Source organism: Euwallacea similis, chromosome 4 (assembly GCF_039881205.1).
Source record: "Euwallacea similis isolate ESF13 chromosome 4, ESF131.1, whole genome shotgun sequence".
NCBI classification, from domain to species: Eukaryota; Metazoa; Arthropoda; class Insecta; order Coleoptera; family Curculionidae; genus Euwallacea; species Euwallacea similis.
The window spans coordinates 1,963,533-1,979,735 of NC_089612.1; the positions used below are offsets into that span (position 1 = coordinate 1,963,533).

General features: G+C 35.0%; 2 protein-coding genes across 5 annotated transcripts in view; one reads left to right on the forward strand and one right to left on the reverse strand.

Annotated features, from left to right (window-relative positions):
* Window positions 1–48: 48 nt before the first annotated feature.
* LOC136408496 (uncharacterized) lies at window positions 49–2,837 on the forward strand. Of its 3 annotated transcripts, none has more exons than XR_010752084.1 (8): window positions 49–296; window positions 772–912; window positions 1,063–1,242; window positions 1,598–1,877; window positions 1,937–2,191; window positions 2,242–2,404; window positions 2,551–2,683; window positions 2,737–2,837. XR_010752084.1 is itself a non-coding variant. In XM_066389490.1 (8 exons), the coding sequence occupies exons 1-8, from the start codon at window positions 270–272 to the stop codon at window positions 2,762–2,764; spliced, it is 1,266 nt and encodes a 421-aa protein (XP_066245587.1). In that variant the 5' UTR covers window positions 49–269; the 3' UTR covers window positions 2,765–2,837. The 3 variants fall into 3 exon arrangements, 2 of the variants coding, with proteins under 2 accessions (XP_066245587.1, XP_066245586.1); XM_066389490.1 differs by having other exon boundaries at window positions 2,492–2,683; XM_066389489.1 differs by having other exon boundaries at window positions 51–296; window positions 2,483–2,683.
* Window positions 2,838–5,241: 2,404 nt separating this feature from the next.
* Window positions 5,242–16,203, reverse strand: part of LOC136408666 (protein AF-10-like) — a 56,869-nt gene continuing 45,907 nt past the window's right edge. Inside the window, exons 1-18 of one of the 2 annotated variants that reach the window (XM_066389783.1) lie at window positions 15,963–16,087; window positions 15,379–15,600; window positions 14,895–14,974; window positions 14,455–14,619; window positions 13,922–14,119; window positions 13,636–13,871; window positions 13,235–13,574; window positions 12,597–12,788; window positions 11,595–11,799; window positions 10,819–10,993; window positions 10,197–10,401; window positions 9,884–10,041; window positions 9,646–9,829; window positions 9,320–9,479; window positions 9,037–9,207; window positions 8,212–8,410; window positions 7,429–7,570; window positions 5,242–7,049 (exon numbers count right to left, since the gene is read on the reverse strand). In XM_066389783.1, the coding sequence (XP_066245880.1) occupies window positions 6,990–7,049; window positions 7,429–7,570; window positions 8,212–8,410; window positions 9,037–9,207; window positions 9,320–9,479; window positions 9,646–9,829; window positions 9,884–10,041; window positions 10,197–10,401; window positions 10,819–10,993; window positions 11,595–11,799; window positions 12,597–12,788; window positions 13,235–13,574; window positions 13,636–13,871; window positions 13,922–14,119; window positions 14,455–14,619; window positions 14,895–14,974; window positions 15,379–15,487 (2,979 nt within the window). In that variant the 5' untranslated portion in view covers window positions 15,488–15,600; window positions 15,963–16,087 and the 3' untranslated portion in view covers window positions 5,242–6,989. Of the gene's footprint in view, window positions 7,050–7,428; window positions 7,571–8,211; window positions 8,411–9,036; window positions 9,208–9,319; window positions 9,480–9,645; window positions 9,830–9,883; window positions 10,042–10,196; window positions 10,402–10,818; window positions 10,994–11,594; window positions 11,800–12,596; window positions 12,789–13,234; window positions 13,575–13,635; window positions 13,872–13,921; window positions 14,120–14,454; window positions 14,620–14,894; window positions 14,975–15,378; window positions 15,612–15,962; window positions 16,088–16,203 lie in introns of those variants that run through there. The other variant, XM_066389784.1, reaches the window with a different exon arrangement.

Below are 16,203 nucleotides of genomic sequence, written 5' to 3' on the forward strand. Positions count from 1 at the left end.
ATATGAATTGTGGCATAGACAAATCCTAGATATTTCCTTCCAGGTTTGTCCCATGATAACTAACCCTCAACACTGGGCGGCGTTTCCATAGGAACGTAGCGCCAGAAAATCGACAGATTTTCCACTATGGAGGGCAGGCGTCAACTTCAGCGTCGGCGCTTCAGTTAGTCGAAAGAAAATTCATCCAAGAGAAATGCTAAATTATTTACCTTGCTATTGAATCAGTTTATAAAGATTTAATTTTAAACGAAGGTCCCAAATGAGCATGAATGAAGACTAATTGTGCTAATTTTCCGGTAAGATTAGATTATGAAATTGTTAATGTGGAAATGTTGATTTTGTCATGTTTGGGCATGTTTATTGGCTTTTGTAATAAGTAAGGAATTTGACGCACTGTTGGGATATAGAGAATCTCTATTATATTGAACATTAGTATCTAAAGGGGTGCAGTTCACAGTTAAAAATATCTTTAATTTTCTGCATGGAAAATTCTAATTAAACATACCTTCTATATTTCAATTCCCGAAAACTTCAAGAAAATTAAAAAATTTCACATAAAAAAATCCCTAAATGCATTTCACTTCTACAATGAGGTAAAACATAATATGACATATGTATGAAGCATAGAATCCATTATTCACATTAATAAAAATGCTAAAATCACCCAATCAAAGTGAAGTTGATGCCACCTTACTTATTGATAATGACTTTCTTCACGCACTTATAATGAAATGTATCACTTTTAAGGCGGTTGAAATGAATAATTTTTAGATAACTATAGCACTATTGATGCTCTCATTCATCCCATGGCCAGGACCGACCATATTCAAGATTCCATGTCGAAAAGACAACGCCAGATTAGTGAGAAAGATAGTGCAAAGTAAATGGATTCCAGTTCTGAATAAGTACAAGGTAAATATTGGTTGATTTTTGCCGATATTCAATACCTATTATAAGTCAAGGGGAAATAAAGGTTTTTTGTATTTTAAATCAAATGCTTAGTGTTGTGTCGTTTTTAAACAATGCAATTCGATACTATTCAGAATCGTCAATTTTTTTAAGGTAATTTTGCCTTTGGACTGTCCATTTCACCCCAAAAGAGACATATTTGGCCCTCAAGAGGCGATGAAGAAGCAGCACCGGCCATCTCAGTGGACTTGTGGCATATGTGGGAAATCGTTTTTCGAAGAAAAATTCCTAGACTTACATTTTGATAATCGTCATAAAGATCATATAAACATGGTAGATAAACATGACTAGATACTACGTCATTTTGAACAGAACGAGCTGCGAACTGAATTACATAGACATAGCCAAGCTGGGGGGTTGGGGGGGCTCTAACCCTTCTTCCATTTATCCCAAATACTTAATTTTTCCTTAATTTGATATTGTATTGAATAAGTTAAATTTTTTTATTAAGGCCAGTAATTTTTTATCTGTTAAACCACTGGCACCCTCTCCCCCTTCATACTTCTAGCTTTGCTTATGTTATAAAGCCGTTCAGTCGCAGTTCTACATGATGTAGTCAAAACGACGTGAATACTAATTTTGCCCAAGTTTCTCTATAAGGAAACAACTTACATCATCTAATTTTCAGGCTGAAGACGCTGTATGTTTAGCGGACTATTGCGATATTATGAGATGCGACGTTATCAATATAGTAGAATTAAAAAGTATGAGTTCCAATCAGAAAAATACAGACATAGAGGTTTGGAGGGAGGCTTCTTCTTACTCCAAAGCTTTAACTGCGCCTGGCCTCAGAGGTGTCACTAAATATACTATGAAAAATGGGAATTTTGCCAAATTTCGCAGAGGCAAAGAGCAAAGCGAAGAATGGTGTGAATCTGCAGTTGCCCCCAAGGCTGCGAAAACAAAAGGTAGGAAAAAATGTCACACGTTCAAATCATCAATCATCAAAACTTTAATAATTAAAAAGACAGCAGTGCATCAGCCAAAGATTTGCACCAACAAAACAGTAGCTCGAACAACGTTTGCCAAACCGATCTTGTGGATTCAGCCTTTCCATCACACAACGAACTCCAGCAGAGACTAAACAATATCAGGAAATTAAAGGCCAATTGCAAGCCTGAAGAACTGCAGAAGATTAAAACTAAATGTGAAATTCTAGTTAGAGATTGCATTGCCGGGTTGTTAGTGCAGCTGAGCGATAATGATTTCAAAGATATTGAAGGTAAAATACCTAGGCTTAATAATAAAGAAAAATATTGAAAATATTCCCAGATGAGTTAAACCGATCTGTATGTTGGTATTTGACATGCGATCGCTACTGGGAAGATTCCCAATCCGATTTGAGGTCATTCCCATGGGGTCTTTTATGCATGATTGTAATGGTCCTTTCCTTGGGGGTGTGCCTTTGCTACTATATCGTTTGGGTGGTATTTGAGTGAGTACTTTAACATAAAAAACTATTTTGTTACTAAATATGAATTAGATTATTTTGCACTACAAAATATCACAATAGTGTTTTTAGTGCCGACGATATGAGCGTGACAAGTGCCAGTATAACTGATCGATCTACCCCATCTCCAGCACGCCTATTGCGATCAGATGCGTCTACCGATGGCCATCAGCTGTATTCAGAAGACTACATTGGGGTAGAGAAGGACAGTGACTACATTTATGTTACCTATCCACCTGATCTAAAGAGAAGACTTTTAGAAAGGTATAAACTTAGTTTAAAAACCATTATATATTGTTCATTGTTCTACTTTGCAGTTGCTATAATCGGACGACTCGGTTATGAGGGCAGTAGCATTCCAGAAATTGATGTATTATGATTTCATGAGGAGATTGTCAATAGAATTTCTCTTAATATTTTCACTGCATTTTCATTAGATGCATAAATTAATCTCGTTGATTTACACGAAATATTCGGAATGTTTGATACACTTTCGTTTTTGTTAAGGGTAAACAAGTTTAATGGAATTTTATAGGCGTAACCAGTTTTCAAAGAGCCTTCATTGAAGGTAGATTACCATTAAAAAATTGGTCATGACTCCATAACTTTAACGTGCGTCAATAAATAAACGATAATCATAAAAAATCCTTGCAACAGGTGATAGACCGAAAACGTAAAGCATTAATAAGTCATTTGGTGATTACCATCAGATATCTACCTGACAAAGAGGTAAATACCTCTGATATTTCAACGATTACTTGAGGTTTTTTAACGATCACCTTTTACAATCATCGTACCATCAGTATCGTCATAATATGAAATTTAAATAAATCTCTTGACATATTTCTGAACTGCGGTAAGTTTGACTGATTTTAGTATATTTGCTTTCAACGTAAACACTATATCATTACAGTAACATATAAACGCTACCACAATTTGCCAATTAATAGTCCACCACAAAGTCGCCACACGATTCCATAATTTTCTTAGAAACATAAGAATATTAACATAAACAAATATGATAAATTTACAACATACATAAAAAGAAGCAGTAAATCATACGTTGCGCCAGTGCCGAGATAGACCCTGTTTCCTGTTTTACTGAGCGTCTTCACTACTGGCCAAAACATTAACAAATCACTTAAATCGCCAATTTTCATTTTAAGTACTTATTTTTCAAAATGATTATTACTTTCTTTCGGAATCAGAATAAAACATATCTTTTTGGTCACAGTGCCGTCTATCGCAAATCGAAAAAGTTCCCGACAAACCCCACGTGATTTTCGTCGTAGAATCTGATTCTTCAATAAAAAATAGGGATTGCCATTTAAGATTTCCAAGTTACCCCCGCCCCATCCCCAGGTGATACGATTGGGAAGTCGTGTTTGGTGTCATTCAATGGGTCCCTTCGAGACATACAAATCTCATTTGGAACTTTTTTCAATACGATGCATAATTTTCGAGACATTCCGATTTGTCAAATTAAAGGGACCACCTAGTATACTATAGATATTGTCACGGAATTTCTGAAAATTAAGAATATTGCTCAAACTTACCGGAATCCGCCTCAAAACTCTCCCAAGAACTCCAAATTTTACTGAGCCATCCAATACTATATAGTACAGCAACACACTGTCCGTTAATCTGAAAATAAAATTGATGAAATGGGGACAATGCTCGACACAATATTTCGAGTCTGGATTACACGAAAATGGACACTTCTGAATATTTAATTCTTTTAGAAAATTTCCATTCATAGATGTTTTCGAAAACGATAACTTGGATCGGATTGATCAATTGGTTAACTATCAATTCGAGGTCTATTTGATTGGTTGAAAATTAGCTGATAGGAATGAATCCGATCCAAACAACGTTTCTAAATGGGCTTATTTTAATTGAAATACATTGTGTGTTGTACAGAAAAATTCAGGTTTTATGACAAAGCTGAGCTTCTTATGATATCTGTAATAGGAAAGTTATAAAATTGCCTAAGTGAAATTTTGAAAATTGAACTTTTAAAATTAGCCACTTCTTTGCAAAAGATATTAGTCATATGTAAATTAGGTATTTTTGGGAATATTTTCAGGTTTTTCACTTTTCATTTTCCGGAGATAGAGGACGGAACATTACGAACTGTACGAAAGTTAACAGAACACCAATAACTTAGCTCGATCTGTAAAATATAAAATGGATTATTAAACTATTCCTCTCGACGAACTGTGCTAACTATCCAACTAATTTTGACATTAAAATTTATCAAAAATGTTGTAATTTTTTCTTACCTTGATTCGGGGAATTGGTCACAATTTTATGCTACAAATAACCTATATGATTCACTTAAATACACGAAACATAATCCAAGATATTATGCTCTTTTCATAAACATTTCCCCAATATTCTACCCTTTCAAACAACGGAACTTTTCGCGTCTATAACGGTTTTTAGATACACAAAGTTCCAAACCTTGAGAGTTTTTAATAAAACAGGATCTGGCCAAATATTGGTTTGTGTTAATATAGAATTGAAGTTTGGTCCTAATTTTATTGGACCAATTACTCTAGATTTCTTCTGCAAAAACGATTTTCCTACCGTTATATAGCTTCGATTCTGGAAAAAATTCATGTATAAAAAAAGGAACTTTCAAAGATAAAATGTGTTAGGAGTATTAGAAAGTACAAATAACCAAAGTTATATTAGAACCAACAGTGAGGAAAACACAGCCAAGCAAATGGTGTAGAGAAACTTAGACAGGTTAAAAAATTATTATGAAAAAAGTTAAAAAGCAACAGGAGCATAAACAGGTATTAAAAATAAAAACCTCATTTCACTATTATACTTCTATTACATCCATTTTATTACTATTTGAATCAAAAGGCAATGAGGGAGCAATTTCAATATGTATAAAATATGTATCGCCTATATAGGGCACAGTGTGTCCCATTTGTATAAATTAGTCTGATTACATCTAAACGAATAGAAATAGACGAAAAATGCATGTCACCTTAATTTTTTAGGTACATCTCACGTTTTCAAACGTACAAGGCATCTCAAGATAGTATGGTAGTCCAAAATTATATTTTTTAAATGACATGACATCTAAATTGTTTTTGCCTTGTATTCTATATGGCTGATTCTGAGCAGTTCCTATAATATTCCTAAATAACGAACCATAAAGCCATCAGGACCCGATGACTACAACATTCAGTTACAGGTCAATCACCGACTTTAATGTATGTACAGTTCGGGATTGACTTGAACAGATCTTTAAAACATTTTTCGCTTTTCGTTTTCTTTAATCGTTCAAACGAAATTAAACTATTTCTTACAATGGAACATCTGTATAACACCAACGTGTACAACCCAGTACAATTCGCGAATTGTAAATAATAAATCAGTAAATTGAGCATGGTTCACACCTGCGTGAATCATCAGAGTCAGTTGACTAGCGCCAATGCTTTTGCGTATGTAAACACGTAAATGTGTAAACCTTGTTGCTCAACTCTAAAAATTGTAAATTAAATTAATTTTAGATTATCAAATTTCTTATACAAGACAATGAATACTCGAAATACGTCGAAATTCTTGTATTAAGCCTGGTTTATGAATTCATGTAAGGTATTGTTAACGTATCGTTAAGAAGCTAAACACATTGATATGCATGGTGCGTATGAATAGTGCCGTATGTTTTCTAAACATACGGTACAAACTTGAAGGGATATTCCTTAGGTTACAATCGAAAAAAATCGTATAAATATAGTGTTGAAGTTTAAAAAAAAAAATATTTTTTGAAATAAATATCTTTTTTAATGCTTAGGACAATTTAAAGAAAATGTTTACCGTTAAATAACAATCTCATGGTATGTCTTTTAAATATACGAGTATCAGAGATCATCCAGCAATTTCAAGGGCGTGGTCACGAAACTGGTCTGTCAAAATTTTATACAAAATTGGTAAATCCCAGTAGATGTTTGCACTCCTCATAATTATTTCGACCAAAGCACCTTAAAATGCAACTTTTCGATTCCTTAATATTCTTCCTATCTCATTTCGTTTTTAAGAGTAAATACGATACGATACACTTAAAGCCTGGTTTATAGATTTACGTATAAGGTATATAGGGTTTGGTTGTTAGCTTGGAATGTTGGGATAGCCTGCTTTCCCAATCCTCGATTTTCGGGCAAGTGGGACACGTTCAGGAAGAAGAAAGAAGTACAAAAAAAATTAAACCAGGCTTACACTGCAAGTTGTGTAAAAAATTGCAATAGGTACAAAATACTGAACAAGAAATTCGGTAATCCAAAACTAGCTTTACCCAACATTCATACCGAAAATTACACCGTTTAAAATTACTTCAGTCAGCGACAAATAAGCGCAGAAATAACTACGTTATAGCCTACGAAATATTTATTGGCCATGACGTCACAGGTTTTCATCTTTGTTAACCTATTCAAAGACTTCAAGTGAGACGCAATGTGTCACCTCATGGGCAATGCTTATTTCCTAGACTACAGTACTCCTGTTCGTCGTTAAACGACATAAATGGCCACAACAAAACATTAACGGCCGTGTCTCAGCTCAGATGGGAGCTGTGGTTGAAGATGTCTTGATCTCGATCTCGTCTAATTACCACCTACAAAATGAGAGGGTTAATAAAATAACATAACATAACATAAAAGAAAAATGAATAACCAAACCAAAAGTTTGCAATCTGGAATTTTCAGGTTATGTGATTTATGTGGTTTTGTTTTATTTTCAAGGTAGTTGTAGAAAAATAGATTTTCTCTTATGGGCGCGATATTCAATTTCTAAATTTTTCTTCTTAACCTTGCAGTAAAGAGTCATCTAGTTTTAATCATTGTGAATTCTGTCTGTTAAAAACGATATATGGACTGCTTTATACATCTTCATCTTGGACACCCGGTATTCGTTGGTAAAAATAACCTCAAAACCATGGAAACACTGCTCTATCCAGATAACGTCAATTGTAGGCAACAACAAAAAAATCACACCTGTTGGGAGGAGGCAGAATGGGTGGAGCTGGGCCTCTCATAGAGAGGATACGGCTGTTGGCGACTGGGGGTAGATCGAGCCCCTGTGTCTGCGCATTGGCGCAGCAGCCCGTTATTCGAGTAGGCCACTGCTGGAGAGTTTCTACATAATAAAGTACACAGATATAGACGAATTCCTAAAATCCTCGTATGCACTTAATTTAATTTTCGTTAACTAAAATAAAACATTTGCGAATATAAAAAATTTGCGTAGAAAGATTGTTTCTTTTTGTATTGAAAAACAAACACCCTGTATATAGAGGAAGTTTTTCTATAAAAAAAATCCAACATATAGAATTTTACATGTCAGTTTTTAACCTCACGTTCCTCCCTAGGTTTTATCCCCCTAACCCTTATATTGACTGAATATCAATGCTAAAACAAGGAATTAACACTAATAAACTCAATATGAGTCCATAATTCATGGCTACTTCAATTCATTAAATTGCAGGCCCAAGTCAGCATACATTTCTTTATCTACAAAATATTTATAATATTTAGGCCCAAATTATCAATGTACTGTCAACTTCAATCAAATTTCCAGAGGAACGTTGGAATAAAACCCGAGTATTATGGCAACTACTTTAATGCGAAAGTTAACGGCAAAATGTCGTTATATTTTACTGACATTCAGTAAACAGAAAGAAAACCAATTCTTATTTGAACAAGTTTTCCCAATTGAAAATATTCAATTTTATTATGTAAAATTTAATGTCAAATATACTCAAACTTTTAACTTCTTACCTCACATTAGGACTGGGTTGCCCGCTTCCCATGGTGTCCCGATGCGGATTATTCGCGTAAGCATCTTGCGGCAATCCATTCTCAACAGGTACTGAAAGTGAACCCTGAGGGTATCGGTCGTAAGACCCACCACTGTGTCTAGACGACCTAGACATACCTTCCGAATGGCCCATTGACACATTGGGATGAATATTATTTACTGAAAAAGGTGTCAGTACTATTTTGGCGCTCAAGAGAATTTGAGATTTCATCTTATGCAAAACTGCCATGGCAAACACCAATTTAACAACATCGAAACGCATTTTTTTTTGTTTTTTTAGGCACCAAATTAGAAGCCCACACACGCAGCACTTTTCTACTGCTTTGGAAGAGACATGAAGCAAATTTTCCTTGCCATAAATTAATAGTGCTGGTACCAAATCCACAATAAAGTGGAAATTGTAATACGCAAACGGATTTTTCGCGTATTTCAGGAGCGTTCACGAAGTGTCATAAATATTAAGAACACTGCTACCAGATCTGAAACTAAGTTGAAAAGATACAAACATTTTCCTATTTTGTGTAGGACATAGGGACAAAAATGTCCCGATGCCATCAATTTGAAAATATATAAAATCAGCTTTTTAAATTTTTTTTACAAGAATATTTTTAAGGTAAAACGACCTTTTGAATTAATTTAATGCAGTTTTAATAATGTTAGATTATTGTATCGTCAGATAAAGGTTGAAGAGAACGAAAGTTTAAAGTTCGTTTTAGATTATCCCACTTCTTGCATACTATCTTATACACAAATTTAAAAATCTACAACAAGCATTAGACATTTACCAGTGTGTGACGAATGCGTCGCCGAAGTCGCCGAAGCACCTGTCAGTGAAACGGTCAATCTAGCATTGATAGCCATTAATTGATCTCTCCTTTGAATCAGCGAACTAAGATGTTCTTCTAGGCGGAGATTCTCTCCGCGAAGTTCATGGAGACAACTGAGAAGGGACGCAACTGAAAAGCAAAGAGTGTTGTGAGATTATATATATTCTTAAGACAGATCCAGATTTCTCCAATTAAATCTGTTTTGTTCAATATTATACGCATAAATCTCACTGGAACTTACTATCAAAATGTTGAGCTTGCTCCATAAGGAATTGTGATCCATGATCCCATTGTCTCTCCAAGAGCTGATCAAAAGTAGCTGGTATTGAAATGCCACCTAACACTGAAGACAAACCACTGCCCACGGAGGCGGTGCTTGAGCCCGAACTACTAGCCCTCACCTAAAATATTCAGTTTCTAAACAAGTGATTCACAAGAAATTACCAAAAAATACAACTTTTTGGATTAAAGTTGACCAACAATTTTTTGGCAACAACAAAATTGAAAATAACCAAAAATGTCTCAGTATGCATGGGCCAAGTCTTTCATATAAAAAAAACCTCTTACCGACAGTAGAACCCTTCTATGTAGCTGGGGTCCAACCAAATTATTGGGAGCCGAATCACAGGAATAAATGCTGTGAGCTTCCAATTCATTACTCAAATGGTCAGTCATTTTTTGATGCATATTTGAGGTAGGATTTAATTGATTTCCTAACATGTGCGGAGCTGACGCAATTCCGTTCTGAAATCTAAATACAACATGATAAGACAATGAAATAAATTAGAAGAGGATTAATTCTCACATTTTTATTTCTTTTTTCTCGTCTTTGGACAGACCCTGAATGACGTTAATGCCCGCAGGCGCACTTTTTCGATTTTTGGTGCGACTTCGTCCAGTGTCATTTGAGGCTCCTTGGCCTTCTGAACTTGGACTACTAGGGGGTGAATCTTTCATTTTATCCTATAAGGAAAATATCATACATACATTTATGTACCACACTTTTCTTGACGTTTTTTTGAAAAAAAAATCCACAATTTTACCAACATTAACACAAACTAAAACACTTTTTGGCTGCAATTTTCTTGCTTCTCAATGTAATGCATATAAATTCTTACTTGTGATACAGCAGCAAAAGCACCAGGTTGCTGCAACTGTATAGTGGTAACGAGCGGAGGAGGAGGAGAGTGTTGAGAGCGATTAGACCTTTTGGGCATCGTGGCGGGGAGGGATACGCTACTTTGTACTTGCGGAAGCCCGTTTCCGATGCTATTCCGCTTTTTGGCACGACTACTACGTTCCGCCTTTTCGTTCGATTGAGATCTACAAATTTTAGTTTGTGTTAACTTAAAATCAGCTATATTATCTAAAAAAATATCCAAAATTACGAAAAGAAATATGCAATAAATCTTAGTTAAGAAAGACGGACGATTGTGAATATAGTACAGGGCTAAGAAGGGAAGACTTTTTCATTCGTTGTTAAATTAGCATTTTGCAACATAGCATTTTTAGAATTAACGTTTTGCTGTTGAAACAAACATGTAAATATATAAAGTTATTCAGTAGTGATATACAGGGTATAACATTTAATCACCCCCCGTGTGGGCGGGATTGAACATTTCTTTATAGGATGCATAGTATTTCAGATATTTCCATATTCCAGGTTAATTCAAGTTGTTGTTTATTTTAATTTATATAATATTACACACTGTATATGTATGTGTGTGTGTGTGTGGTTACCTGGTTCTCTTAACAGGTACTTGTTGAATTGATGGTGGTGTATCCACCTCCAACTCCATATCGACTTCCGTGTTGATGGAGTCGAGCTGATTTTCATAAGTAATCTTCAATCCGCCATCTCTATCGGGGCCGGCAAGGCTCTGATTACTACTACTCGAAGGCATTGTAGAATAATCTTTCAAAATGTAAACAATAGTTACTATTGGTAGTGACAAAACTAATATCGATCAATGAAATCGTTAATGGATCGCAAGAACTAATTGGAACTGACAGTAATTAAGTCTAAACGGGTATTAGAAACAACGAAATGTGACTGAATGTCAGATTTCGATGTTATCGAAAATATTCGGTTATATAAAATGATATCTTTTATTCGCTAGTAACGTTTACGATCAACTATACGGGAGATTTAGATATTCAACATCTTTCGTGCGGTTTAGGTCGGCATCGCTTCAAATCGAAGCTTTGACAAGCTGTGTCATCAACGAAGGATGGAGATACAATTTCCGACGAATATTGGGAACAATGGAGCTCGTCTTGTTTAACCGTTGGTGTGACATATTCCGAATGCAACAGATTGTAGTGATTCTTTTAATTTTGTCGCTATTTTACATTTATATTTATATGCATAGATAAGGTTTAATGGTTTGGTTATAGCAAATTATTTGCCTATTTTACTAACATGTGCAAAATGGAAATCCGCACAGAGAAAAAAAAATTCAAAGTGTACCAATTCACTGTTAAGTAACACAAAAGTGATAATAGGTTTCTCTTACCAGGTGGCAATGCAGCTGGTGTGGATCTTCCTGCAACAGTCGATACTCCAGATTTCTTCTCGGTTGCCGCTACAACAAACGGGGTTCCCACCAAAGAATTGGCAGCATTAACGCCCAAATGTTGGCTCGGAGTAATGCTGGTACTAGCTAGAGGTACCGAAACCACCAGAGAAGGGTGAGGTGTGTGGTGTTGCAGTGATTGCGCCTATAAGTGAGTAAGTTCGGTAATAGCATCCCGAACGCTCTGGTTATCAGTAGATATATCACTTTAACTTATTAAAAATGATGACGAAAAGAAAAACAAAGGCGTACTTAGTATGCTATAAACCATTTACCATGTGAGCAGGAACACCATAAAAACTACCACTGGTTTTCAGAAATGACTAACGATACCTACCGTTTCAAAGAAATTAAATAATACTACGACATTCATTGTCCTTCATTTCATTCTTCCCAATTTAATCAATTTCGTAACTCGGTAATTTTGTGTTATGTGTTAATTTCCACAACCCTGTATATACGAATATTACATTATTTTTAGAAAATCAAATGTTTCTACATTTCATCCATCTTCACTGGGTGGCCCATATAAGATGATCCTCTATTATCTATCTCAAAAAGAAAGAGATTTAAAAAAAACGGAAATTCAAAAGAAAACGGTTTTCAAAATACCATACTTAATTTTAATGAAACCAATATTGATTGTAACAGAAAAGTCGTAGTCTTGTTGGTTTCATAGATGCAGTGTTTTTTGAAACTTCTGCATTTTAGGACACCCCTTCTTTTTTCTTTATCCAACATCTCAGAAAGGTAAAAATTGGTTTGCAATAGATTTTGTGTTGAATCACTAATTGGTTACATTTTATTCTACAAGGACCACATTTACTACACTTATGATTTTTCCAGAATTTTTTTTACATTTTTTAAAAACCAAACATATTCATAACAAAAAAATACTGAATCACATTATGGGTCAACCTGTATATACAAAAATAATCTTACCTGGCTAGTAGACTGTATAATAGATGAGGTTGGCACACCCACTGATACTGCTTCAGTTTGAATCGTAGAGGCAGTTGAAGATGTAGTAGTAGTTGAGGTAGTGGGGGAAGAAGTAATCCTTGTAGTTGATATGGAGGTTAGGGCGACTACTGGCTGATTTGAAATGATCAACTGCGTATTTTCCAGCTTGGCCTGACAAAAGTGAAAAGTTCAAATGTTAAAAACAGCTTAAATGGCTGAAGAGCGCTTAAAATGCACACGCTTTATACACAACAAAGCAATGAAAATGATATTTAAATAAACTGCAACAGTCGTGTCAAAACGGTACACGCGTTAAAAATGGACTTGGAAAAGAACACAGACAAACTGCATAGTCAATGGGATGTAGGCAAGCCGAGAATACTTTTGTCCACCTTGACGAATCCAAAGCATCATGTTTACTAAGACAAAATATATTAGACACTTAGCAGAAGTCCTCACTGATGAAATATCTGAAGACAACAAAAGTGGCTTTTGCCCAACTCAAAACATGATATCGTTCTGTGTTTGAACAAATTTTGAAATTTCATCAAATACTACAGAAAGTTAAGAAAAAGATAAAAATAAGTTCGAAATTTTTTTTCAAAAACGACACTTACCTTTTTCAGTTTATCAATTGAATTATCACCGACACTAACACAGTTCTTTCTGTCCGTCTGCGCAACAGTATTCACCACGTTACTAGCACCCAACAAATCAGATCCGGGCAACGCACTAACCACTACACTAATTTCAGTCTGAATGGGCGTAGCTGTCCTACTTGAGCTTCCCTTCCGTTTCTTACCAATTTTCGGGTCTTTGTCTTTCGATTCCTTGTCAGATTCAGACACTGAATCGCCACTCCTAATATCCTTTTTGTCGGATTTATTATCCGGAGACGGAGACGGGGAAGGTTGAATATCGTCGGATTTGGTTTTTGCAAGTCGTCTTTCACTGGGGCTGCAAAGAATGATTTTAAAAATAAGTATTATGCTAAATGCCTTAGAGAAAGTTTCCATACCCTTTATTATTGCTATGCCCACTTTTCGGTTGTGACACCGATGATTTATTGGGAATTGGCGGTTTCACAAGATTAGGCTTTACTCCTTGCGCAGATCTCCTCTTTCCCACTGCCTGTGAAGGACTACCCTTCAATGGACTACCACTCTCTGACTCTTTCTCGGAATTAGAGTCAGAATTGTGAGTGTCGCTTATCGGTTTATAAGGCGGGATGGTTTTCACGTTACCCCCCTTTTTCTAAAATTGAACTTGAAAACCGCTATGAATTTACTGGCTAGGAGTCATACCAATTTACTATAATGATGCTGACAATATCCACAATACTTGACGTTATCTAAATAGTTGCCTGCTTCTTCACACAGAAGACCCAAACTCTGAGCACAAGTTACGTGGAACTGCTGCCTACATCCAACTCTGTTGCATTGCATACATGCACCAACAGTCGCATTGGCGGGTTTACCTTTCTCTTCGCAAATATAGCATAACTAAGAACAAAGTTTAAAAAATGCTTATGTAGGGCAGATTAAACTTTAGACTGATTTACTGCAATATTTTTTTACTCTAATTTTTTTAAACTCTAAAGCCTTCAAAAAATATTTACTTTAAACAAATCACAAACTTAGTAAAACTGTAAGTCACAAATTTCAATCAGAGAAAATTTTTAATTTAGAAAAACAGTAACTTGCTTACTTTTGAAGATGAACTAAAAAACAGGAATATTTACCCCATGTAACTCAATTTCATTCAAGGACAATTACTACACAAAGTACTTAAATAAATACACAAAAATGAAATACATTTTATACACAGAACAACTTACCTTATTAAACCTCTCTGGAGGAATCAAATGCAATTGAATTGGTTCCATTGTGGAAACATTTCCAAATCGCACCTCAGGGATGTACAATGCACAGACCACATGGGCCCATCCTTGATTATCAGTACGCTTGAGGGCGCCATATCTACTAGGACACAATTCACACTTCTGTAAAAAATAAAAAGAAGTGCATACATACAATCCTTTCTTGTCAGGTATGATGGGAAAATATAGATTGAAACATTTTGAGACTGAAAAATGGCTTTCACTTCTTATTTTTTCTTCAAAAACAGGTTCATGCACTAAATTTTATTTTACATTTTGCCACCTTGTTTCTCATTTGGAGTTTTTGATGTAAACTTGAAAAATCTCATAAAAAACAAAACATAAATCAAATGAGACTAAATTTAAATTAACATTTTTAATTAAAAAATCAAACTTACTACTTTAGTGGGTCTTTCCTGACTCTCACATTTGCAGCAATACCATGGACCTGTCGGAACTGTCACTATTCCATAACAAGCTTGAAACAAAATTAGTGCATTATTTAATAAATATTTAATGATGAAAATGATAGAAATTTAATATTTAAAAAAAGAGTATTTGACTTAATATCAAGAATAAGCTAGAGATGTAATTAGTAAAAAGATAAATCCAATATAAATCACAATGGTTAAGAAAAGAAGTAATTCTTATTATATTACATCCTCAATAATGCCTAAATAACAGATATATATAAGTACATTCAATATTCCTTTGGTAGAAATTGCCTATTTAACTTTTTAAAAATGTTCAAGACCAATGAAATGGCTTGCGTTTACTTAAAACAATAATACACTATAATTCTTATGCTCATGGGGATGCATCATTAACAATAATGGTCAAAATCAACAATGGGTTTTAAAACATTATAAATTACGATGTTACCTTGATGCACAGCAACATTACAAGATTGTCCGTCACAATACACTAAGGGATTCTCTGGCCAGCCTCTATCATCAGAACAAACACAACACCCTCCTACCATTTCCCTCATACTGCAGTACACACTGATTTGCTGAACTAGCGATTAGCGATGCACTGCCAATCCTTCCCCGGACCACCATCCCAGGTCTTCCTTCATAGCTTCAGCATATAAATTTTAAAGCACTGAAAAAAAACTTGAAGTTGTTCTTCATATTCTTGAAGTGTGTGCATGTAGAACATCGATTGGAAAATTGATAAAAAGAAATTTCAATATTTAAATAAATAACAAGTAGAGTTTTTTTAAGATAGTTTTATGATTTTATTTGTATGGCGACAAGCAAGTATCTGAATCACTTGAGGAATTTAAAGTTCTGAGCCCTCAATGCACTCAATGCATAAGACCCCAAAAGTGTGCTTATCCTTGAAGAATGTATGGGGTCGACCCCACACCATATTAGATCATCTAAATATACCACAGAAATTAATTAATACTTTATTTGTAAATAACGCTTAAATGCTAATAAAACAGGCAGTAATATACTCACTGCAATACAACAATTTATTACATTTATAAAGAAAACAAGAAACCATTTTGTTTTGCCTCTTGCCTTGCCTGCGCAAAACGCTTTGAAGTTGTGCGTGCGCACTTTGTGCAACATGCTTTTGACATTTGAGCGGGATTTGAACAGTGTTGCCTCATTACCTCGGAGTGGAGTGTGGTTCTTCGTCACGTAGCAGACGAACATATATTAGAGATTCATCAAGAACATACTGTAACTACGTATT

Excerpts from the sequence above, each read along its gene's own strand:
- LOC136408496 (XM_066389489.1), top strand. The coding sequence starts at position 270 with ATGAAGACTAATTGTGCTAATTTTCCG. Across the intron at positions 1,243-1,597 it reads ATAAAGATCATATAAACATG|GCTGAAGACGCTGTATGTTT; the intron begins GTAGATAAACAT and ends TCTAATTTTCAG. Across the intron at positions 2,405-2,482 it reads ATCGTTTGGGTGGTATTTGA|TGTTTTTAGTGCCGACGATA; the intron begins GTGAGTACTTTA and ends ATATCACAATAG.